Genomic DNA, 24688 nt, shown 5'->3' on the forward strand with positions numbered 1-24688 from the left:
AATCTTTACAGTATCATTTCTGATGTGATTTATTTTGTCCATATGATAATCAACCTGCTGCTGCCCAATTCAAGAGTTACCATAAAGCACTTGAATCAATTAATGATTAAAGCATATAACATTAAATCACATAAACAATTAACTAAATAGAAGCAGTTCAATTTTAAAATACTGTGCCGAACATGCAACTAAAAAGGATTTGTATTCAAAAAAACTGACAGATGAACACCATGATATTCAACAATGAGTAAAACTGTTCCAAGTGGGCAAATTTATTTAAAGTAACACAAACAGAATTTAAGAAAAATAAATTAAACTAATTTGGGGTAATTTTTTAATTCTTTTTTCATAATATTTTAACTAATTCAACCACAATTCAGAAAAATATTTAACAACAATACAATAATAAATATACCAAGCTCAAGATATTTAAAAATCTTGTAAAGTAATAGTTCTTGTGACATCCCTGTTACAGTCCTTTTAAAGATGAAAGTTTTTTTTTTCACCATTAGATTTTAAGTAGATTTTTCTTTATTGTCATTGTAATAAAGAAAATTGCAAGTAAACATGAATATTTATGAAAAAGTATTTATTTTATGTTCAATATTCTATTTGGAAATCTCGAGGGAACTAGTAGACTGCTTTAGATTCTCCAAGTCATATATTTTTCTGTATATATATATTTGCAAAATTAGGCTTGTCAACCCTTTATAGATTTACATTGTAGAGTGCAAAAATGTGAAGATTTACACAATTTCTACATTTTTTATAGATTGACCAAAGACTCTGGTATTTAAATAGTCTTCACAGTCATTGTATAAATTATTATTTTTAGTAGTAATCTTGATTTTTTTTAAATCAAAACTTATTTACAATTTAATCAAACTTTATTGTGTGTATTATTCTTTTTCTTAGTTTAAGATAAAAAGCTTTATCTGTTATTAGGCTACTTTTCCTTATTTTATACTGTGAAATTGACGTTTAAAAGTACATTAACACTCCATGTGTAAAGAGTTTGTAAAAACAAAATAATAAAAACATTTACCCACTAAATACTTTTTGTGTTCATTTTAAATAAGAATAACTTGAACTTTAGCATTTCTCTTGCTCAGAGGAAATGTGATGCAACAACAGAAACCCCCTCCAGTTTCCTCTGAATTTTATCAATGGGGGTTCTAAGGCAGGCGGCTTTAAAGGGGATAACTTGAATAAAATTGTGCAATTTGTGAATTTGTTTGTGTTTTCTTACACAAAGACTAAAAATCAGAAACATTTTTATGTTTTTTGCACTTTTATGTTTTAATTGAAGGGGAGAAAATACTGCGTTAAACAGATAAATCTACCTTTACGCTACATTTAAGGCATTTTTCTATCGTGTTTACATTATAGACATCAGCTCCTGGTGCGTTCAGGGCCCTTGCGGAGTACTGCAATCTGATTGGTCGGATCAGACGCCAGTCATCGCTGTTTACATCAAACGTTGTGAGGTGGAATTTCCCAGGTTACGGCATAGACTCAGTAGACCACTTCCGCAATAGATGTCTGTCTGAACAGAGAGACGAGAGGCCACTGCGAACTGAAAGGTATACTGACAAAAGACACATCTTTCTTTCTTTCTTTTTTTTGGTTCTGGATGAAACACCACTCTTCGACTTACTTGATTTAATTTAGGATGTATTAGTCGCGCGAGAACAAGATGCTAACCGTCCCCAATTGTTTTTATAGTGTTAGCTAGCCGACGGCTAACGAAGATGCTGCTAGCAATTTGCATGACAACAGCGAAAACTAACCTTAGCGCTGTGTAGCTTACCAGGGTAGCCATAACCAACTGGGATTGTGCTGTTCGAGACTTACGTTTATGGCATAAAATATGTGAATTGGCTTTTCGTTACATGTATTATTCTTTTCCCCTCTTTCTTTGTCTGTTTTCCTCTGGTATGAGGGTGGTAGCTGTCATGTTTAGCTATGTGTAACTTGCTGCTTTTGTCATCTCACAGGGATCTTAGTCGCTGTAAAAATATTTATTAAACCCACTTATATAACTTAATATGAAGAAATTGAGGAGTTATGATGTGGAACACAACACACATCGATCTATTTGATTCACCAGAAGATTTGTTGTTAGTTTTGAACGATTCTAATAACGCTAGCTTTGCTTGATAGGAACATTCTTTCAAAATAAAAGCATCAACTGGTTGTCATTTAGATTTTTTCTTTCCCATATATAATTATTTACTGAAAAATAAAAATATATTTGTCTTTCCCTTTTGGGGTTGCCACAATAATCATCCCATAAACAATTATTTTATTTCCCCTTCACAGTTTTGAGGACCATGTCAAGGAAGTGAGCAGCGACGATGGAAGGTAAAGGTCCGTATCGTATCTACGATCCAGGCGGGAGTGAAGTCAAAGCCCGGGAGGAGGCTGTTGGGGGAAGCAGCTATCGGCAGCTGCTGGAGGAGAACAGCATACTGAGGGAACGAATGAAGGGACTAAAAAGTTTAGGTGAGTTCAAGATCCGAGGATAACGGCCCAACTCTGGGATTTCACCTGTGCCGAACATAGAGGAACTTCAGTTCTTTCCTTGCATCTATTCAAGATGTGGAACTGAAAATGGTTTAAAAACTTTTTTTTTTTAATCCTAACTGGCAGGGGTAGGCATTATGGTCAAGTTATATGAAAGAGGAAATAACACTCTGCTGTAGGAGATGTTGTTAAGTGAATTATAAGTTTGCACGTTAATACACTTCTTTAACTGATTTAACTCGTGCAGTTTCTTTATAATGATCAATTTTAGCAATAAAACAAGCTATGAACACAAGAAAACTTCAGGTGTAAACATTTCTAAAATATTTCAGGTGATTTGTTGGAGGAGTCTCAGTCAGAGGCGTCGAGGCTCAGGCAGCGAGTGGAGGAACTTGTGCGAGACAACGAAGCCTTAAAGTCCTCCAGCTTTGCTGCGAGCCTGTGCATGGGAGGGCCGGTTCACACTGACACACAAAGTAAGTTCAACAGAATCGATGTCAGTGGAGAGTTTCATTTTGCAGACCCGATTTTCGATTTGTGAATTGAAACTGATTGTAATAGCTGTTTTTTTATGAGTATTTCCCCACTTTTTTGGCATTTTTTTAACCATTGATCTTGATTTTCTTTTTTTTTTTCAGGTAAACTCTGCTTATACCCAACTCCAGAGAAAGAGGAGCAAGCAAGCTGTTTAGGGAGAACACTTCAGCCTGAAAAGCCAAGTGTAAGCATGTTATTTCACGTGAAAATTGTTTTAAACTTACGTCTTTTATATTTATTTTTTAACTGTAATTGACTTTATTTTTTTCTCTTTACAGGAGGCCTTATCGGAGTTTGAGGTGGTGAATTTAGACAGAAAAAACTCAGATGCCTTGGCTGTAGGTACCCTATTCAAAAATTCAAACTTTATTTTCTGTTCTAAATTTCCCTTAGGAGTTCAGTTTTTTTTGTTCTTCATTTTAGCCTTTGAACTCACAGGTGATTTATTGAGGTTATTTACAGCTCAGTCTATTTATGTCTCTTACAGCAATATTGGGAATGCATTACTGGTGTGTTGACTCACCAACAAACTCAATACTGGTAGCTCCACACTGAGTCAGTTCAGGGAAAGTCCAGGATTATTACTAACTAGAAGTGCTTCATTCAAACTACATCCCAAGAATTGTTTTTTCTTTTAATAGGCCAATTATTATCATGTCAAAACTAATCTCACTGTTCCTAAAAATGCGTCAAAATCTAAATTTGCCTTTTAAATATATTTGTTTAGCCTGTAAGGAACTTAATGCAAATTCAACAGGACAAACAAGTTTGACGTTTCCATATAAATCATTTTCCTTAGAAACAAACGCCGAGGTGACTCTTAACAGACGATTAATTGACTTAAATGCCTGTGCTATTGTTAAGGCTGCCCACAGGGTCACACGCTTTTACCTTTGTGGGTATCCCCAGGTCGGGACGGTGGCAGGAGCGCCCCCTCTTCTTCCTCTGGAGAACAACGAGCTAGCCAGCCAGCTGAAGAGACTCGAGAGCTCTTTCAGCATTTTTGCAGAGGAGTCCAACCCAAACCAGCTGCTGGCTCACCTGGGCCGCATGGCCGTGGAGTTTCACCATTTGTCTTCTAAAGTCCAGAAGAATGAGCAGAGGACCTCCCTCCTACAGGTATGTTGTCAAACAAGTATGGTGAAAGAAAACTTGTGTCTAAAAAACAGTTCAAGATTTTTATGGCATGTAGAAGTTTAGAATTGAGGTAGCATTTTTTTAAATATTTGCTTTAGCTATAATTATTCTAGTGCATGCAGTGTAAGCCAGCCACTGCATCACAAACCAAACAACCACAGCTGCAGGTAATCGACACTTCCAATTTAAGTCTGACTAGATATCCGATGACCTCATTAAACGGTCTAGTACATTCAGTAATAACAAACAACTGGGTTTTATAGATAATTTAAGAGGACTTTTAGTTTTGGTTACTAAATTGCAAGCTTCATAAAGAGCAGGTAGCTGTTTTTTCTGCTTAAATGCATCATTCAGTATTTTATTAACCTTGAATCATTTGTATTGTGATTTTAAATGGATCTGTTTTAAAATCTGTTTGTGCAATAGCTCAATTTAATTCACTTTTGTCTGCAAAAGTCACGTAGAATGTTAATGTTGTGATATTTGTGGCTTCTTTTGGTGTAGACTCTCTGTGAGCAGCTGAGGCAGGAGAACAATGAACTGAGAAAGAAAATGGAAGAAGACCATCATATCAGGAATCGAGACTTGGAACAGCTGAGGTTATTTTTCCTTCTTCTCGTTTATCTTTACTCTTGTAAGAAAAACGTGTTTTTACTAAAGCAAATAGAGTCAAATCTGTCCTGTATTTTACTAATAACAGTTCCTTTTCTATGGATAACAACGTGGGAATACTGCTTATACAAACACAAAGCGTGACACATTTTTTCTTTTGCTTTTCACTTTTAATGGAGGGTTTTTCAAGTGTCGGTGTGCCTTGGGTGTTGAAGGTTCTTCCCAAAGGACATCCTTAATGCGAAGCATGATAAACAAGCTGTAAAAGAGGCCCTTGACACTATCATTTTCACTTTCTAACTGGTTTTAGGCAGGAGAACCAGAAGCTCAAGGAGCTCGTCACAGGCGGATCAGCAGTTGCTTCAGCCGTGTCGCCGTCTGATACCGAGAGTCCAGAGGCCAAAGACGAGCCCGTTAAGGAGGAAGCTGTTGCTGTCCGACCCAAAATGGAGGCCGCTACACCACAAAAGGTGATCCCAGTTACGATTTTGCTTCAACAACGATGGAGTGTTGTTATGGATTTAGGAATTTATTTTTTTTTGTTCCTCCTCCCCTCTACAGACTGGAAAATCAGCAGAGAAAACCCCAGCCAAACCCTGTGACATAGAGACCTACGAAAAGAAGATCCGGCTTTTGGAGAAGCAGAGAAAGGATGTGAGTCTGAATGGACATTTTTTTTGGTTTCTGCTCATCCTCTTTTTGCCATTCGGGAAAGTCGCTTTGTCTGTTGTTTCCTACGTGCTCACCGGTTGTCTCGCTTTTGCGCTGCCGCTCGCAGGTTCTGGAGGTGAACAAGCAGTGGGACATTCAGTGGAACTCCATGAGGTCACAGTTTGAGCAGAAGGTACAGCAATGACTTTGCAGCTGTAACAGTGTGGAAAGGCTTACGTTTGCCATCAAATAAATTCAAACCGGGTCTAAATTCACGTTATTTTTAAAAGATTTGACCCTAATGACTGACAAAATCGACTTATTCAACAAATAAATGAGCTTTTATTTTGTAAAAAAGGAAAAAAAGCCTCAAGTCTTGGTTGTTTTTATTAAATATTTTCTCTTTAGAGAAGATCTATTGTGGAAAAATATGTACTTTTTGGAAAAAATGTTACGGTCACTCGCATTTTAGTTGATTCGATTTTAGTAATCTCAATCCAGTTTGTACTACTGTAACTGCCAGTTATAGTAACACATCATTATGGCGACAAATTGAGATAGTTTCAGTTTTCTTTAGGTGTTTGAGTTAATGTTTTACCCCAAAACATGACTATTTGTCGGTGACACATTAGTCACTGAAAAGGTTAAGTTTTATTTTTAAAAAATACATTTTTAGACATTTCTTCTACGATTTAAGATAACATTTTTAGAAAAAATAATTTTCGAGAAATGTCTGTTTTTGTAGTTTGTGTGCACCTGTTGGCAGTGATACAACTGCATGTCCTTTTTTTTTTTTTTTTTTGTCATTGTGCTTGTCCAGTGGAAAAGGTGCAATCTTGCAATAGCTTGCTGTCTGAACACACTCACCACAAGGTCTGTCAAAGCCTTCAGTGAGAATTCCCCTCACCTACCCGCTGACTTCCTGCTGTGGTGCAGTCAGAGGGCAGCAGAGACACACTCGCACTCACACACCTGCTTGTTCACAAATTTCGAACATGTACGTGCTCACGCTTTGTAGAGACAGGGACACCGTGCAGGGTTGGGTTTAAACCGCACAATCCTAGATGTATCAATTTGCGTCATTTGGTTTGTACATATTTGACACAAAAACAACTGCATGTGCGCAAATGTGTGCTTGTTTCTGCGGCTCGGTTTGTAACTTTTTTTTTTTAATGCACGCATCCGTTGATGTTTATCTTAGCCAGATGACTTTTATCTTAATTTTTTTTGTTTATTTATGTAAGTGATAATTATTCCATACACGTGTGATCCGCTCTCATCTGCTGGATGCTTCGCCTCATCCTTTCAGATTACAGACCTCAGACAACGACTGGCTGAGTCCCAGAAAACCGTGCTGGAGCTGGAGGCTGAGCGGGAGCAGAGGCAGCGGGACTATGACAAAAAGCTGCTGCTGGCTAAGTCCAAGATCGAAAACGTCCAGGTGAGTGGACGAAGAATAAAAAAATGATTTCAAAAACATTCACAAATCCTTTCTGTTTAAGAAAAGACAAACTTTTAAATAAATATTCCTGACTCAGGGGGAAAAGGAATGTTTAAACTCTGAAACCACCGAGCTCAAGCAGAAGGTGCGCTATCTGCAGGATCAGCTGCTGCCCCTCAGCAAACAGAGGGAGTACCAGGAGAAGGAGATCCAGCGCCTGAACAGGGTGGGTGTTAAGGATTTGTTTCTACACCTCTACAGTTGAGATATTCCTCTGTTTATGGAGAGAAGTTTCAGTTTTTATTTTCTTTCTTCAGGCCTTGGAGGAAGCCTTAAACCTTCACACCCCGTCGTCCTCACAACAACCTCCTGGCCAGAGCAACTTCGCAGATGCAGCCAATAATCTCAAAAAACAGGAACTACTAACTCAAATAGCTGTGCTAAAAGAACAGGTGGGGCTCTTTTTGTTTGAGTTGAAGTGTGGAGGATGTCCAGGATTCATCTCAGTTTTTAAGACGATCCTCATCTGACCACTCGCCCTTCGTCTTTTGTATTTCCAGGTGAAAATCTTTGAAGAAGACTTTAGGAAAGAAAGGAGCGACAGGGAACGGATGAATGAAGAAAAAGAAGATTTGAGGCGGCAAGTCGAGAGACTCCAGGGTCAGATTACAAATTTGACCAATCAGGCAAGTGGGATTATGTCGTGTTTAGTGACCGTTTTCTGTTTAATAATGACTCTCTGTTGTAGGTGGTTCATACCAAAATAATACTTTATTATTTTATTTTATTTTTTTGGCTTCTTTAGCTGCATCAGGCACAGAATGAGTGTCAGCGAGAACGTACGGAACGATGTAAGCTGGAGAGACTTCAGATGCAGCATCACAAACAGGTACTGGATTCATGCGTGATGCCTTTGAGCAAAACAATGAAATAAGAGCAAAACCTGCAGCCCAGAACCTTTGAATTGAACTGAAGAGAAGCACCACAGCGGTGAAAAGTGTTAAACTACTGACCCCTAGTGGTGAAATATAGTTTTGCAGGCCTGGCTGGATCAGTGGTTATTTGGTGAAATCTTTGATTTTTACTCACATTTACTCCAAAAAATTGAACCGAAACTATTCCATGCAGACGTGGGTTGATTTTTAAGATAAATTATGGGAGTTTTGTAAAAATCTTGACCATCCCAAATATTTAATCTGACCTTTTCTGTGGCCAATCCATGAGAAAATGATCTAATCTATGAAAAATATTCTTAAAATATGATTGATATCAAGGAAAAAAACAATTGGAGGAACAAATTCTGTGAAGAAACAGATTTTAGCCTCACCCTCAGAATATATAGTTGTCACAGCATGTATTTTAAAACATTTTTAATGTTTTTTTGAATGTTTTACTTAGGATTGTTTTTCTCAAAGTTTTAAAAACTGTAGTTTTTCTTTTTAATTCTTCCAACTATAAATCACACATGAATTGATGTCCAATTGAAATTCTCTTTTTGGGTCTCAAGTTCTTCCTTTTTGAAAAAAGGAAGAAAAGTATTAAACCAGCACATTTATCTAGGTTCCACAAAAGTACTTGTTAGGTCTTAAAAGTGTTTACTTCACGCAGACTAATAATGTGACGTTTCCGACATAAACAACCACAGGATGAATTCACACATTCACATATACGTACTGAAATCCAGGTTTTTGGGGGCCAGTTATTGTAGGATTCACTAGTCAGCCCGCAAGCCTTCCTCCAGCTGGCTTCTTTGCAGCGCATCCGGGAACAGGCTCAGCCTTTCCGCTGACATCTGCTGCCGCGTGTGCGCCATGATGTGGCCGCCGCAGTTTGACGAGAGCAGCAGCTGTGAACTGATCTGGGATCACATGTGCCACTTGTTGATCCCTCATAGGGGCAGCAGCAGCAGGAAAGAGGTGCCTCAGATCCCGCATCAGGCTCAGTGAACGGCCCGCTGAGCCCTCCCTACTGTGGTCCCTTTGTGCAGGTGGGAACGCAGGGCCTTGAGGGCTGGCCTGTACACTTCCCTCCCCGGATGCCCAATGCAGCGGGCGCCACAGCAGCAGCCGCCGCAGCTCCACCCCCTGCTAGAGACTTCCAGCCTGTTAACCCGGTAAGGGTGCTTTAAGGCCCCCCCCCTTAACCTTCTCTGGAGTGTCTCTGTTTCACTGAAGAAACAAGGCTCTATTTTCTTTCACTTAAAGCCTCCTTAATTACTCCTAGCAGCAGCTGTCCATTCAATAGCCCTTATAAGTTTACAGCAAAGACAAAAAGACGACTGACTTCCACTGCCGGCAATGTTTGGAATTTCTGCTTAAATGCTGCCTTGTCTTTGTTTAGGGTTTTCCATGGCAGATGTCATTCCCTCAACCTCGGGGGGCCAGGGCAGTAGGAGAAAGTTCAAGACCTCCGCCAGAGAACACAGGTAATAAAGTAAAAGTTTTTCTATGAATCACATTCACAGTTGCAAGAAAAAGTATGGAAGTACCTCAATTTTTGAACGAAATGAACATGTCTTGTTTCATAACAATGGAGAAAACCCTTGCCTGCTTAAATCACACCAAATTGTTTTCATGTTTTTTATCGTGTCCAGTTTATGCATAAAACAAAGTTATTCCAAAGGGCTCACATATTTTCTCCTGTCTGTGCTATGTATCCCTCCGCCTGGAAGGTGGGATCTTTAAAAAAATACTTCAAACACCACTTCCACTACAAATGCCCCTATGAATGGAGGGGTAGGGAGAAGGGAAGAATTCTGATCTGACACACACATGTGGATTTTGGGATTCTGCGTTGTAAACTCACATTTATGTAAGATCGTTTTCAGGCTCTATGTACAAAACATGCGTGTTAAAGTTAAACCAGGTCACACTTTAACCAACTCTGGTTTGGAAGTTGCGTATGGATGGTGTTCTTTTTTAATTCACGGAAGTGCCGGCCGTTTAAAAATGGATTGTGATGGAAGAATACATAATCGTGGTTTGTGCCACGCTGGAATTATGACACCAAGTGTTTCAAATATTGGAATAGGGCTCAGAAAGAAGAAGTCTGGAGCGAGATTTGCACCAAGATTCTTCCAATTGTAGGTGGTGGACATGCGCTAGTGAACAGTTGGATTAAGATAAAGGAGGAAGAAGAAGCCCATCCCTGCTTGTCCAGTGTTAACACTATAGGCCATTGGTGTCGAACTCAATCACACGAGGAGCCAAAATCCAAAACATACCTTAGGTCACGGGCCGAACAGGATAAACATTTATTGAACACTCTAAAAATAAAATAAAAAAAATGTTAAACTATAACTTTTTAACATAATTATGAACTAGATATATACTATCACCTGCAGTAATGTTAGTGGGAATGCTGTAAGCTGAATTTGGCCACTAAAGATGCTGAAATTGATAGTTAAAAACGGTGAAGCTGATATCATTGAAGTTGATAGCTGAAATCACTGAAGCTAATGGCTGAAAATGCTGATGCTGATAGGCACTGAAATATTACCTAAATGCCAAATTAGCCCAAAAAAAAATAAAAAAAGAAATGTTGGTTAGCCAAAACAGCTAGTATGTAGCCGAAAAAATAGCTTCAAAATGTCCTTAAAAAAAAACTGAGAAAAGCCTAAATTAGCCAAAACAGCTAGCATGTAGCTGAAAAAATAGCTTCAAAATGTCCTTAAAAAAAAAACTGAGAAAAGCCTAAATTAGCCAAAACAGCTAGCATGTAGCTGAAAAAATAGCTTCAAAATATCCTACAAAAACTGAGAAAAGTTTAAATTAGCCAAAACAGCTAGCATGTAAAGATTAGCCTAACTCCAAAACAGCCTAAAAAACTTGAAAAGAAAAGCCTAAATTAGCCAAAACAGCTAGCATGTAGCTGAAATATTAGCTAAACTCCAAAATAGACTAAAAAAAATCCTAGTAAATGCCAAAATAGTCAAAAAACCTAGCAGAATGCCAATTTTTAAAACCATAACTTTTTAATATAATTATGAATAATAAAAAGGCTGGAATATTATTCCAGAACAAATCAACGTAAACCTTAAAAAACTTTGAATATTTCACTCTCCATAAAAATATATTTTGTCAAAATTATACTAGTTAGAAATTAGCCCAATATAACATCGCGCCATTAATAACAATAAAATAAAATGATCTCAAGAATACACCTCACTAGCTGCAGACCCTTAATGTGAATCTTCTGATTTGGCTTTTCAAATTAGGCTTTTAATGTAAATTTTTGTTTAACAATCAGTAGATTTATGCGTAAGCACTTCATTATCGTAAAGTGTTGCATATTACAGTAAGAAAGCTTTTCTCCAAATCAGAATTACACTGATGGCATAAATGGTTGAAGGATGTAAAGACTGGACCTAAAGCTCCGGTGTAAAGAGTTTTAAATTGTGTTATTGAACATTAAACAATTGTCAACTTTGTACTCAGATTAACGATCTGTATGTAATGCTTCCTGTTTACTCTGTTTGTTGCAGATCAGTCATCAACAGCTGCAGCAGCGACAGTGTTTGTTAAAAGGGAGAGACAGAACATAGACCCCGGAAAGCACTAAAGCATCACCATAACCTCTGGACGGAGTCTGGGTAGTAGCATGAAACCAGTTTGTTTTTGAGTTGACAAGGTGTGATTGACCATATAATTTTCCTACTGAACTGTAGATATCCTATTGTAATGTTGTTTATACTTGCGTTTTATAAGGCTATTTGTGACACTTCGCTATTCCGAATATATATACATAAAATATTATTTAGATTTTTTTATCTGGGAAAAAAAAAAGAAATCATTTGTTAAATATGTTGGAATACTCAACACGGCTCCTTTTTCTGTCGAGGAAAAAAAAACATTTTGTGATTGCTTCTTCTCTGCAAGTGCGTAACAACTTGACATTTAGTTGACTTGTAGGGATACGGCAAGCCTTTACCCCCCCTCACCAAAAACAGAAAAAAGGCTAAGCAAACATATACTCATTCCACCTGAATGATTATATTGATACACTGAATTCTAGATTTTTGCAATGTGAATGTTGATTGATTTTCAAGGGTTTATACAGTGCCATCAATGTTATAGAAATGTCCAATATGTGTAACTGTTCAAAAGTGGTTGTTGAAATACAAAAAGTTTGGGAACTGAAATTTTTGATGGTATCATACCAAAAACATGATTGTGGTTACTAATAATTTATTTATAATCTGCTGTTTTTGATAGTTGCATTGACTAAGTGTAAATCATTGTCTTTAGTAACGCTGTTCTTTCTATGTTGTTAGTGTAATCCCAATATATTGTAGCTATTGACATTGTATGTTTGTATCAGACATATTACACAATGCACAGTACATACAGATTTTTTTTCCCCCATGATAATGGACCTAATCTCATTAAACAACACTTCTACTTGGTTTGACCACTCATTCTGATATTTACAGTTTTTACCGCGTCCTTTTTCTGTTTACCTTTGACATGTTTTAAGGTGACACAAACATCTATTCCTTGCAAAGCCACCTCTTAATTTCAGGACAGGACAAGAAGGGGATTAGATATTAAGATGACCGAACGCGCCCCCTCTGCCATCACGTCTGGCTTCACTTTCTGTCCTCATCGATAACCAGCTAATCACGCCAGGCAGACGAACCTGCAAAAAAAACGCTGTAACGGAGCGCCGACCGCAGGACGTTGAGGTTACACAATGGACCGATCAGCCAGATGAAGGGCTACAAAATGTGTGGATTTTAATCCGAAAATGCTTATTTTTTAGTTTTGCAAATTAAAAAAAAAAAAAGGAACAAAACCTTAACATGAAACATTACCATACTTGCACTTTTGAAAGGTATACTGTAACTACTGGCAGTTTCCCAAGGGTTTTAGTCTTTTTGTTTCTTTTCTTTGCACTATAGGCAAAAAGCACATGTGAGACTTTTTTGTATTTGACTTGCTTAATAAATTTATTCTAAATGTGTTGTTTTAATGTTATACTCCTTCTTCACTGTTTCATTCAATGAATGTTTAGGATTAAATGTACTGTTTTGGTGTTAAAAAACATCTGCACACCAGTGCGGTTTTATGTGATTTATTAACATTGGGACTGTAATGGGGGACGGATTCTGGGATTTGGGAAGATGGCATGTTGCTGTGGGATGGCAGGGCAGCCTGAATGCACTGAAAAGCTGTCCTGGACCCCCAGAATCCGAGGAGGCTCCACAGACGTTCTGCTTTCAAGCCTCCTCTTCATTCAACGTGCCCCCTTCCTTTACCAGAACCGCCACATCACAGTCCTACATGCCGTCTACAATCTACCTCACTACAGTTAAATCGTGTCGTTTAATTGAAAATGTCTTGAGTGTAGAGTTTGAGCAGGTAATTTCGGATGTCGGTTCGGACCGTGGACACGTTGACACTCGGGTGCCATCTCTTCACAGGCTTCCCGTCCGGTCCCACCAGAAACTTCTCAAAGTTCCACTTGATGTCGCCGATCTTTAGGGGCTCCCAGAACAGCCGGTCGGAAGTCCCGAAGTCCTCGCCGACGGGCGGGCAGCCCTCCTGCAAGGAAAAAACACAGCCCTTCAAAATAAAAGCATATCAGTTAAAGTAAACAAGCTCAGATGACGGACACGTGAACTTACTTTAAGGAATGTAAAAACATCCTGCTCATATTTTCCGTTCACATCCCCTTTGTTGAACAGCAGGAAGTTTGGAACGAATCCATTGCCTGGTCTGACATGCCTGGAATCCAGGAGGACAGCGTCTTATCAGTGGACATGCCTCAGAGCACTCTGCTGCTTGGCAGCTGCCCGAGGTGCACGTCAAGCCAAGCAGAACGAGAGCCAGAGCTTTGGAATGAATCTGTGATGACTGACTGACCCAAAGATCAGTGTGTTATAGGGCTTAAGGATCGCATTTCTGAAGGACGTCCAACTAAATGAAGCTTTGTTGGCTGAAATATGGTAGCAATTTTGAGGGTCAAGACTTTTTTTTTTCTTTAGCATCACTAAACATGATTTGACAAATTTAAACAGTCTTTAACTGTGTTTAACTATCTTACCGTAAGCCTGAAAGGATTTCATTGTTTTGTCCTGGTTCCTGTTTCCCAAACTGGTTGCATGGAAATCCAAGGATGGTGAAACCAAGAGGTTTCAGCTCCTCGTGTAGTGCATTCAGTTCTATTAAAAGATAAAAAAAGTGAGAATGTCTAATTCATGAATACATTTTATACTCTCAAATTGGTAACTAATCGACAGTTCTTACCCACATACTGATAGGTGTATCCTCAGTATGTGGCGACGTTGACGAAGAGCACACTTTTGCCAGCGTAGTCACTAAAGTTGACGGTGTGGCTGCCATTTAGAGTCTTTGCGTGGTATTTGTGGATGCTGCCATCAACCGTTGAGTCACACTTCTGAAGCAACACAAAGGTCAAAGTGGGTCACCTTAAATATGATTCCACGAAGAAATCATTCTGCTTGTTCATTTTTCTTATCTGTAAAATGCACAATAATAGTAGAAAAAGTGAAAGTGTCACCTGATTATCAAAATTGATGTTTGTATCTTTACATTATATTGTATATTTTGCATTTTAAGTATCATAGTGTCAACAAATAACCCCAAAGGTACAGTGGCAATTTAAAAAATCTGTAAGTTTCATTATGAGAGTGAAAGCGAATACATAAATATCTAGTCAAATTAATTACCAATCTTGCTTCAACCAAAAGGCATCATCATTGACGATAGTTTCCTTTCTGTAACTGAGTGACCTCTGCCTCAACAAAACAAGCCCACCGTCACCAGGAGAACTTTGCTCCAGCAGTCAAAGCAAACTTCACTGTTTGATCCTCAATTATTCACAGAAATAATTGCATTTCATAAATGTATGTTTTGTTATTCATGCAGTTGAGCTTGCAAAGGATATATAGGTCTATTAGGAAAGTGAGCACTGGGTTAGTATCTACATCAGTTAATATATTTGACTTTTTCCAAATATAAAAAAGCTCAAATACCAAATATAATAATTTTAAGGAACATTTTTATTGTATGAATTTATTGTTCAATTTAGTAAAAAAAAAAATATGGATCAAAATATTGATAATGCATTTGTTTTTACAAAATCTGAACTCATCTGCGACATTTTAAGCACCCTTTCGTGGATTGAACAACGTGGCGCAGGTGCAGGCTGAAGAGATGCGCTCTGACGTCACGCTTGTTTTCTCTCTCTAAATAGGAGAATCAACAGGTACCTGAGTGAGCGGGATTCCGTGAGCCGTGGGCCGCAGCACAGCCGTCACCATCATCAACACCGGGAAGTGGAGCCACATCCTGACTGCCGTTCCCCTCCGACACGTTGACCGCTCTGACAGCGTCTCCCCTCGGGATAAATGAAGCCCACTGCCAGAGGGGGAGGAAGATCGCACAGCTGGTGGAGATGTCGCCACCTGCTGGACTGAATCGGTACTTTTTAATTAATTAATGTGATTAAAAAAATACAATTTACATATTTCGTATTTTTTACATGTATTTTTATATTTATCATATATTGTATTAAATATAATATTTGTTTATTTTACATGCTATTACAGTGTTTTACGATGGCCTACAATTTGACATGCAATTTTCTTGGTCGCCACTAGGGGTCGACAACCAGCCCTTTTGTGTGGTCCAGACAGCCTGTGTTAGCGTTGCATTCGGGGAGCTCTCGGACACAGTTTAGCTGGAGAGATGGCGTCCCTTTTGCAACCAAATAGAGTAGTTTATCTTGTTCGCGGGGAGAAAAAGATTAGAGCCCCCTTATCGCAACTTTACTTCTGTCGCTACTGTAGCGAACTGCGGTCTTTGGAATGCGTGTCTCACGAGGTACGTAGATGGTTTTGTCTCCTATCGTAACGTCATTTGAACAGCTAGCAACAGGGATGCTAACCGAACTGCTAGCCTGTCTGTTGTATAGGGGAGGGGCTTGTCTGAAACACTAGCTTATTCAGTGGCTCAGAGTTCTGTCAATCAAGTGAATCGCCTCTTCTGATTGGTTGTAAACATTAACTTCCGCTAAAAGCTCATGCTACATTCTTAGCTTTGTGCTTAAATAAAATATAATTCAGTCTGTGTTAAGAAATAAGACATTTGTTTATTACTTTAAACTTATATTTTGAAACGGGTTAATCTCCAATATGTCTACAGTACAATTTTTTTTGTATTAATTTATATTAATCTCAAATAGACACCACACCCAGAGCGAGTTAGCAATATTTTTTCTTAGCCACACCACAGCCCTAGATTTTTTGTCTTTATCACAATACATAATATATTCAGACCCGGTTTTCTGGTTAAATAATATAAAAAACAAACAAACCAAATAATCTATTTTCCTCATTGTATCACATTGATTTATAAAGGAATAACCTGAACAAATGAACAGATTAACTATGTCTATCTCCTCTGATCAGGTGGACTCGCATTATTGTCCAAGTTGTCTTGAAAACATGCCTTCTGCTGAAGCCAAATTGAAAAAGAACAGGTGAGAATTATGATACAAAAAAAATTAACATTTCTCCACAGATTGTTTTTCAGATACAGTATCCGCAATCCCGAACATACCTCTGTAATGTTTAAATAATTTCCATGATGTCTGCGTCTTCTCTAGATGTGCGAATTGTTTCGACTGTCCTTGTTGCATGCACACACTGTCAACACGGGCCACTAACATCCCAGCTCCTGTGCCTGACGATCCCACTAAGACAACCATGAAGAAAGCGTATTATTTGGCCTGTGGCTTTTGTCGCTGGACTTCAAGGGATGTGGGAATGGCTGACAAATCAGTCGGTTAGTAATAACTTTTTAAAAGACATGAATCATTTTGAAAAAGTTATCTGATGTATTGGTGCATTTTTTAATTACAGCTAGTGGTGGATGGCAGGAGCCAGAGAACCCCCACGCTCAGCGGGTATGTTTACCCCTGTGGGGTTATAGATGCCCTTGAGTTGATCACATGTTTCCTGATCATGCACTGCTCTCTTTTAAAACTTGTTACAATTACACATTCAAGGGCTAAGCAAAAAAGAAGCTCTTATCTTGGGATTACAATAGCCCCCTTTCATTTTTTTGTGTTAAGCCAAGAATCTTAAAGACTCTGATCCTCTTTCTATAAATTTTAAAAGCATTCCATTTAACTATGATTATACAATTTTTGTCCAAAAAAAAAAAATGTAGTCATTTTACAGGACAAAATTTCTGCAAAATGTCAGAAATGTATTTGAAATCCACATGAGTTATCCAGTCATACTGTTTTGATCCAGATGCCAGTACTCTGAAATGCAAGTTCAACTTAAATTTCTTTATTTATGTCATTCATCATTCAAAAAATACCGCGAGAACACGCGAACAAGTTTCATCTAAGTGGGTCTTTAAAACTGTTTTGTGCAGAAAATTGCAAATCTTGATTAATAATAACAGTTTATTTTTGTTTGGATATAAACGCAATCTCTGAAACGCATCACAAGTAAAAGATAACTTTCTGAGCTTAATTTTATCTAAGAAAGTACAAATCTGAGCCTTTATGATTTACCAACTACTTATTTTTAGTCTTTCTTTGCCTTTATACATCAAAATTTACTAATAGTACACAAAATGCTGCTATTTTGTCCTCTAAGTTTTAATTCATGTTCATTAAAATCCCGTTTCCATTTGTTTAAGGGGTAACTTTTAGTTTTGAGTGTATAGTTGATGACAAAGTAGTGAATTTGGTTTATAAATGCAAAATCTTATCAGAAAGTTTACAGAATTAAAAAGAAAAATGCCGTTCTATTTATTTACATGCACATTTTTTCTGGAATACATTATGAATTCATATGTGCTGTTCTGACATTGATAATGTTGTTTAAACCAGCAATGAAAGTAATTGTGTGAAAATATTTTTTTTCTGAACTGTAGATCAATAAGCTGATTGAGTATTATCAACAGCTGGCTCATCGAGAGAAGCAGGAGAGAGACAGGAAGAAGATGGCCAGGAGACGACAGTGCATGCCGCTGGCCTTCTCGGTACTCTGCCTCCCGTCACGACTTCTTCTAGTTTTTTGTTTTCTTTAAATATCATTGCAATGATTTTTGTTGAATATTTTAACTTTTACTGTTCAAAATACACAATCACGTTTATTTAAAATGTTTTTTTTCCCCAAAAGGTACAAACAAAATGTAATTTTATGGAGTACTTTCATGTTTTTTTTGTTTGTTGTTGGAATCTATATTCAAAATCTAAAAGGTTAAATAGCAGTTTGTCAGAAGGTTTTACGTTATTTTTTTATTTTTAAGCTTCTTGGTAAATGTTTTACACCTCCCGCATTCTGCTTGCACGTTAATTAATTCTCATTAATTAAGTTTGGGCCCTCCTGTTGTGTGTCAGAGCCACTTAACTGTGATGTCCTGCTTTTATTTGCTCCCATCACTGATGTATTTCTGTTGCTGCTGCTGCTGCATGCCATGAAATGCCACTAATGTTTCTCCACCTTATTCTTTGCTCTTTTATTTTCTTCCCTTTGGTTTCTGATATTGTGGTTTTTGTATACACCCCTCCCTCCCAGCAACACACTATACATGTGGTGGTGAGTTTTATTTTTCACAACTTGGGTAGTTTGATCTGTCCAGTAGCACACCTCTTCCTTTTTCCTCGTCTTTAGATAAATCTTTCTGACTCAAGGAAAGCTTGCATGTTTAGAAATTTGATTAAATGATATTTTTTGCTGCTTCTTAGACAGAAAAGCTACTCATTTTGTTCTTTGTCTTGCAGCAAATTAAACTCCCTTTTCATTTTTTTTTCCTTTAAGTTTTCTTAAAGCACACTTTTAAAGTAGTGAAGTAGCTGTAGAATATTTTCAAAAATCAGTTTTTTTCTTTTCTTGTCTGTGAAATGTTCTCTGATTCATGCAGGAAAAATACGGCCTTGGCACCAGACTGCAGAGGCAGAGGCCCGGAGCTCCCTTATCAAACCTGGCCGGTCTCTCGTGAGTCATCCTTTGACATCTCCCAGCACTTCCAGAACATTCTCTTCATTTGTTAAGCCGAAATGTCGCATTTGAAGTGTTTTTCCGAACTTTCGATTGCATCTGAGGCACAGATTTGATTTTGATGGATTAACGGTCACATTTTCAGCGGGGTTCCAGTTTGATCCATTTAGCGGGGGGAACTGTTAAAATCAATTAGCCGAGGCTTGAAATTTGGCTCTGGTTATCCATCACGCTCAGCAGTTCATCACCCTCATTTTCCTCTCAAGCTGCAGTGTCGTCTCCTGATAAAGTGACTGAGCAGGGCTAATTTTTAAATCTCTTTATCAGGAAAAGAGTTAGAAAACGAATTGTCGGCTGATTTTGACAAACATATCCTCACCGATGGAGTAAAAACGAAAAACCAAAAGTTTTTATGCAGTATAGGTCTTATTTTAGGATTAAATGAGCTGTATTTAAGGGTTTTCCTAAGAAGAGGCAGACAGTGAAGCTGTGTTTGTGTTAACCAGACTCAAGGAGGGCGAGGACCAGAAGGAGATCAGCATTGAGCCCGCTCAAGCCCTTGATGAAGTGGAGCCGCTGCCTGAGGATTTTTACACCAGACCTGTCAGTTTGCCAGAAGGTAAACCGCTCTCAGTAATAACAGTGGCTCCTCGTCTAATGAGAGCTGTGCTGAATCTGTGCGTCTTTCCCAGTCACCACGCTGCGACAGAGACTTCTGCAGCCAGACTTCCAGCCTGCGGGAGCGTCTCAGCTCCACCCCAGACACAAACACCTTCTGATGAAGCGCTCGCTGCGCTGCAGGGTTGGTACCACTTCATTCTCCTGCTGTCAGTCACAGGATCTTGTTAGTGTTGTGTGGATCACAGCATTGTTTCATGTTTTTTTTTCTTATCTTTAGAAATGCGAGCACAACCTGAGCAAGCCAGAGTTTAATCCCACTTCAATCAAGTTCAAAATACAGCTGGTGGCTGTGTAAGTATTAGTTGGCGTTTGACCAAACATCCCCCTTTTATTGTAGCATTTAAGTGTTATATTTACCTAGATCACATTTGAAAAGCCAAAAATTAATGACTCTCCAATAAAAATTGTGTTTTGGGTGTTTTTAACATGTTTTTTGTCATTTTTCTCACGATGGAACACAATCTAACAGGATTAAGCTTAAAATTGCATTTCTGAGTATTTATTAACACAAATTGAGGTTAGTCACAAAAAGGTTTAGGGAAACCTAACGCTATTAACAGTACTATTGCTCATAAGTAGCACAGATTTTGAACACAAAACATATTGCAATATTTAATCAGTTTTTGCACAAGAACTTTCAAATGAAAAAAAAATGTCATTTGATGCACTGATTGCCTCTTTGTCTTCTTTTTTCTTCTCAGGAGTTACATTCCCGAAGTGAGAATTATGTCCATTCCAAATCTGAGATACATGAAGGTTGGTGTGCTTCTTCTTTAACAAAAAGCTATGAAAGTTATAATAAAAATGCTTCTGTAAATTGATCTACGTTTCTTGTTTGTAGGAGAGTCAGGTGCTGCTAACTCTGACCAACCCAGTGGAGAACGTCGCCCATGTGTCATTGGCTATTTGTGAGGATGATGATCCTGATGGTATCAACAGAACCGCTCAGGTACCGTCTTCATCAGGTGTTTTCTCATAAAGATCTTGTTCCCTGAATTCATTTCCAAAGGAGATTTGTATTTTCACACAATAACAACAATCGTGATTGAAACAAAAATTATATTTTATTACATTTTTTTGAGAATATTATTGAACATTTCTTCAATCTTCAGTTAACATGTATACAAGTCTGAAATGAGCTTAAAAATGACAGTTCAAAGCCATGGAATCAGGTTTGACATGTTGTGAACTGCAGAAGGGTTTACTCTTTACATTAGTGTGTGCAACAGTCAGAATGTCATGGGACTCGGGTGAATGACCACCAACGTTTGAACATATAAGAAAACAAGCCAGAAAGGACTTTGACTGTTTTTGACAACCCAACAAGAATTCAAAATTCTGTTCAAGCAAAGAAAATAAATCCAAATAGAGTCTAGAAATCGTGCAACGTTTTAATGACTGTTTATTTGTAGATGAAAATGGTGATTTCATTCATAAATGCCATGCTTTTAACACATAAATGTTGCAGTTGTAGTCTTGAAGTTCAGTCATGATCTGTGCAGCTATGCAGTAGTTTTGTAGTGTTTGACCTTCACAACACAACAGTGTTCTCTGAAGAACACAAACAAGAGCAAAGCTAACAATTTTTACTGTTTAAAATAAATTAAAGCTATTTAGTCTTGCTTTATATCTCTTTAGTAAAATAAAAAATCTCTCAAATTTTGGCATTTTATCATTTTTTTCTGTATCTTAAGACAGCAGTCGCCTTATTAGCTTTGAAAGTTGAAGGTTTGCTAATAATTAAGATTAATAATCCTGTTAATATTGTTTTAACATTCATAGACCTTGCACATTTTGAACAATGTCACCATAACTTTTTTTTTTTTCTTTTAACACAACCCATGAAAGTTTGATTTCTTAATTACTGTTACAACTTTTGCAGGTTAATATGAAAGAAAACACCAGAATAATTCTGTTTTTGTTCGTACTGTTCACATAAGTCAACATCAGTTGCAAAATTATGATTATTTTCGGAAAGATAATTGATCAAAAATCATTACATGGCTTTACTTTCCCCAAACGTTTTTTGTTTTTCACCCATTAGACTAAAGACTTTTCTCTCCTATTAAGTCTTTAAAACCACGACAAAGGTCAAATGCTACATGTTGCATAAGCTGTTCTTAGTGAAAGCAGCCGTTTCCCTCTTTGTCAATAAGTGATGTTTACCTTAAGCTGCAGACGAGATAAGCTGGACGTCGGCTGCCTCATAGAATCCATACTGGCCTATCAGTTTCCCTGTTCCACATCTCCATTCACGGTTCATGCATTGTTTAGAAGAGGATGTTCACCACCAGGATGCTGATGAGTTCAAATAGCAGAAATGTTGCTCTTCTAGTCATCTGACAGTTTCTATGAAAATGTCAGAGTGGACCTTTTAAAATCGAAACTGTCTTTAGTCCTTTAAATGTAAAATATCGCCAGCAGAGTGTATTATGTTATATGTCAGTCTAACTAAAAATGTGTCATTTTTATGGTGATTTATTTATTTGTTGGTAATTTTCCTAAACAAATTCAGCCTTCATTTTATGCTTTTCTTTTGATGTTTATCATTTGTTTGAAATGAAAAAAAATGATTTAATTTCAAATAAATTTTATACCTCACACTATAAATTGATTTATGATATGGTCAAGTCCTGATTTACTCATTTTAAACCTTAATTCTGTATCATATTTGTATTTCTGAGACCCTTACCTCATTAGCATGATAAAAACTTCCCATAAAGAAACATTGTATATAACTTGGACCATGTTTCTACTCTGTATTTCATCATCAGTCCACTAGGGGCAGTAGACGGGCTTTTCCTGCTCATTTCAAAATGGCTGCTTCCATTAAATCTCAAAAACACTTTTGGCAGGAAAGGTTTAGCTAAATTTCAAATCTATATGGTGGGAATAACTTCTATTATTTAGTTTTTTAAATGAATATTTTTTGTATTGAAAGAATTGAAACTTTTTTATAATTAGTTCTTCATAACACAAACCACTTTAAAAATGTTTGGATCTAATTTGTCAATATTTTTGCGTCTTTAGCTAAAATTGTTTTACTAAAACTTACCAAATCGGCCAACCAGACATAATTGATTTCAACTTTTTACCCCCCAAAATTTATATTACAACATTTTTTGGTTTTAATAGCTCTTATTTTATCTAATTTTAATGTTATAATTCTTTAATGTTGTGGGCTTTTCAGGGTAAAACAATTGAGTATAAATGTTTTGTTTTTCTCTCTTTTTTTTAAGATCCTGGTACCCAATACTGAGCTGGTTTTAGCAGGAAAGGATGCTGCTGCTGAGTATGACGAATTGGCCGAACCTCAGGACTTTCAGGACGATCCGGAGTGAGTAAACACACTCACCTGCTCCCTCACACACACACAAAAACAGTGGAGCGCTCTGTGGTAATCTCATCTGTCTGTGCTCTCTACAGTGTTGTTGCCTTCAGGAAATCCAACAAGATTGGTTTTTTCATCAAAGTGATCCCGCAGAAAGAGGAGGACACGGACGTCACTGTCGCATTTAAGATGCGGCACGACTTCCGCAACCTGGCAGCTCCCATCCGGCCGAGCGAGGAGGGAGGCGACGCCCCCGCCGCCGAAGCCATTTGGCTCACGCACCACGTGGAGCTGAGGCTGGGACCTCTCGCTCCCTGAACACAAAACACTAGTGTTGGGCTCTTCTGGAGCCAGTTCCCTCAAACTACAAAATGATCGTAGCGAACAACTGATTTCTGATTCGGCTCATTGTTTCAACTGCTTTGTTTTCTGTTTAATTGCTTACTTAAATAAAATAACAACTTAAAAAAAAGCTGCACAGCTGCTGCCAGCTCATAAAATAATTTCACAGCTGCAGAGTAACTGATAATAGGTGGGCTATAATATATTTAACCGGAGCATCCACTTCCTGTCAGTGGAAGTGCATTGTTTACTTACAGGAAGTGCCTCATTAACACGCAAAGCTTCTTATTAAATAGGTTTTAGTGTCATTTCTATTTATTTTCCAGTTTTATTTAAAGGAGATGACCCCCTGTAGTACATGACAGTGTTTAGTTACTATAGCAACACTTCTCAAACCTGCACGTTTAGTCATCAATTAATCTAATGGTGGTTAACTGTCTTAAAATGCAAACTAACAGCATAAGTTTTAACGTATGTGAGGATCATTCAGTCAAACATTACTGAGGCTTGTGAGCAGGATCAGAAATCAGATTTGTAATAAAAAAAACAGTTGTAATTTATGTATCAACACGATTCTCTGCAGGCTGTAGTGTTGTATTAACTTGCATGTTCCAACAGTTAAAAATTATGGACATCACTTTCATTGATTCTGTCTATGCTTTTTTTTTGGTGAACAAGCTGCTATTTCTCCTCTGAAGGAAGTAAACGAAGAGCTACACGCAAATTGGAAGGCAGTGTTTATTTTCACGGATTAACAGTCGCTGCCTACAATCGCTGACAAGGATTTTAGTCAGTCGCACATTCAGCAGCACACTACCGAGGCGGAGGAGAGAGAAAAAAAAATCCTGAGCATAATTTATTATTCCAGGAGGATGTTTTATAAGCCAGGAGATTTACATTTTTTCCCTCTCTGCTGACAACCATAAACACTGCAACTGAAGGACCCAGATTATGAATCTGCCAGCACTGTTCTCAAACCAGGGGAAAGAAAGGTTTCTGTTTTTTTGCATTTAACTTCTCCTTTAATATCTTAGTCATTATTGTTAGGGTACTATAAAGTTATAAAAGTATTCCTCTAAATTACACCAATACATGAAGTGCATATTTCCTGCCACACTATTGCTTTGCTTGATTTAAAACACTGTCTGTTTTGTAATTGTCTTTTTTTTTGTTGTTGCTTTCTTGTGGATGCCGGACAAACAATACCTGTACATCAGTTTGAGCTGGCTAATAAACAGTTCAAACCCTCATAGGAGTGTTTGTGTTTTTGGATCGTGAAAGTCAGGATTTTAAATGCTATTTTTTTGTAAAAAGGAGCTTTTGCCCCCTAAAAAGCTCAAAATCCCGCTCATCTTTTGTAAAAGTATTTCTATATTGTGTCGTTTTTAGCCAAAATAAAAAAAACTAGTTTTTTAGGACATATTTTACAGAGCTCATTAGAAAT

General features: G+C 37.6%; 3 protein-coding genes across 8 annotated transcripts; 2 read left to right on the forward strand and 1 right to left on the reverse strand.

The window, feature by feature from the left end:
- Nucleotides 1-1416: 1416 nt before the first annotated feature.
- On the forward strand, nt 1417-13507 carry tnip1 (TNFAIP3 interacting protein 1). 5 transcript variants are annotated; one of them, XR_002920440.2, is made up of 19 exons: nt 1418-1583; nt 2323-2505; nt 2859-3002; nt 3165-3247; nt 3342-3401; nt 3973-4182; nt 4705-4799; nt 5123-5282; nt 5374-5466; nt 5591-5656; nt 6773-6904; nt 7002-7130; nt 7222-7356; nt 7465-7590; nt 7710-7793; nt 8799-9017; nt 9245-9329; nt 11388-11533; nt 13326-13507. XR_002920440.2 is itself a non-coding variant. In XM_024282964.2 (19 exons), exons 2-18 carry the CDS (start codon nt 2358-2360, stop codon nt 11462-11464), a joined length of 2046 nt encoding a protein of 681 aa, XP_024138732.1. In that variant the 5' UTR covers nt 1418-1583; nt 2323-2357; the 3' UTR covers nt 11465-11495; nt 13326-13507. The 5 variants fall into 5 exon arrangements, 4 of the variants coding, with proteins under 4 accessions (XP_024138731.1, XP_024138732.1, XP_024138734.1 ...); XM_024282964.2 differs by having other exon boundaries at nt 11388-11495; XM_024282963.2 differs by lacking the exon at nt 13326-13507 and having other exon boundaries at nt 1417-1583; nt 11388-12688.
- On the reverse strand, nt 12961-15271 carry gpx3 (glutathione peroxidase 3). Its single transcript, XM_024282969.1, has 5 exons — nt 15138-15271; nt 14152-14302; nt 13949-14066; nt 13530-13629; nt 12961-13446 (listed from the first exon to the last, which is right to left on the reverse strand). The coding sequence occupies exons 1-5, from the start codon at nt 15213-15215 to the stop codon at nt 13228-13230; spliced, it is 666 nt and encodes a 221-aa protein (XP_024138737.1). The 5' UTR covers nt 15216-15271; the 3' UTR covers nt 12961-13227.
- Nucleotides 15216-24494, forward strand: dctn4 (dynactin 4). 2 transcript variants are annotated; one of them, XM_024282967.1, is made up of 15 exons: nt 15216-15348; nt 15528-15750; nt 16338-16408; nt 16535-16713; nt 16791-16834; nt 17821-17928; nt 18468-18488; nt 18814-18887; nt 19397-19509; nt 19583-19692; nt 19789-19862; nt 20273-20327; nt 20413-20520; nt 22811-22908; nt 22998-24494. In XM_024282967.1, exons 2-15 carry the CDS (start codon nt 15616-15618, stop codon nt 23218-23220), a joined length of 1413 nt encoding a protein of 470 aa, XP_024138735.1. In that variant the 5' UTR covers nt 15216-15348; nt 15528-15615; the 3' UTR covers nt 23221-24494. The 2 variants fall into 2 exon arrangements, with proteins under 2 accessions (XP_024138735.1, XP_024138736.1); XM_024282968.1 differs by lacking the exon at nt 18468-18488.
- The last annotated feature ends 194 nt before the right edge of the window (nt 24495-24688 follow it).

The sequence above is a fragment of the Oryzias melastigma genome, linkage group LG10 (assembly GCF_002922805.2).
Source record: "Oryzias melastigma strain HK-1 linkage group LG10, ASM292280v2, whole genome shotgun sequence".
Lineage (NCBI taxonomy): Eukaryota > Metazoa > Chordata > Actinopteri > Beloniformes > Adrianichthyidae > Oryzias > Oryzias melastigma.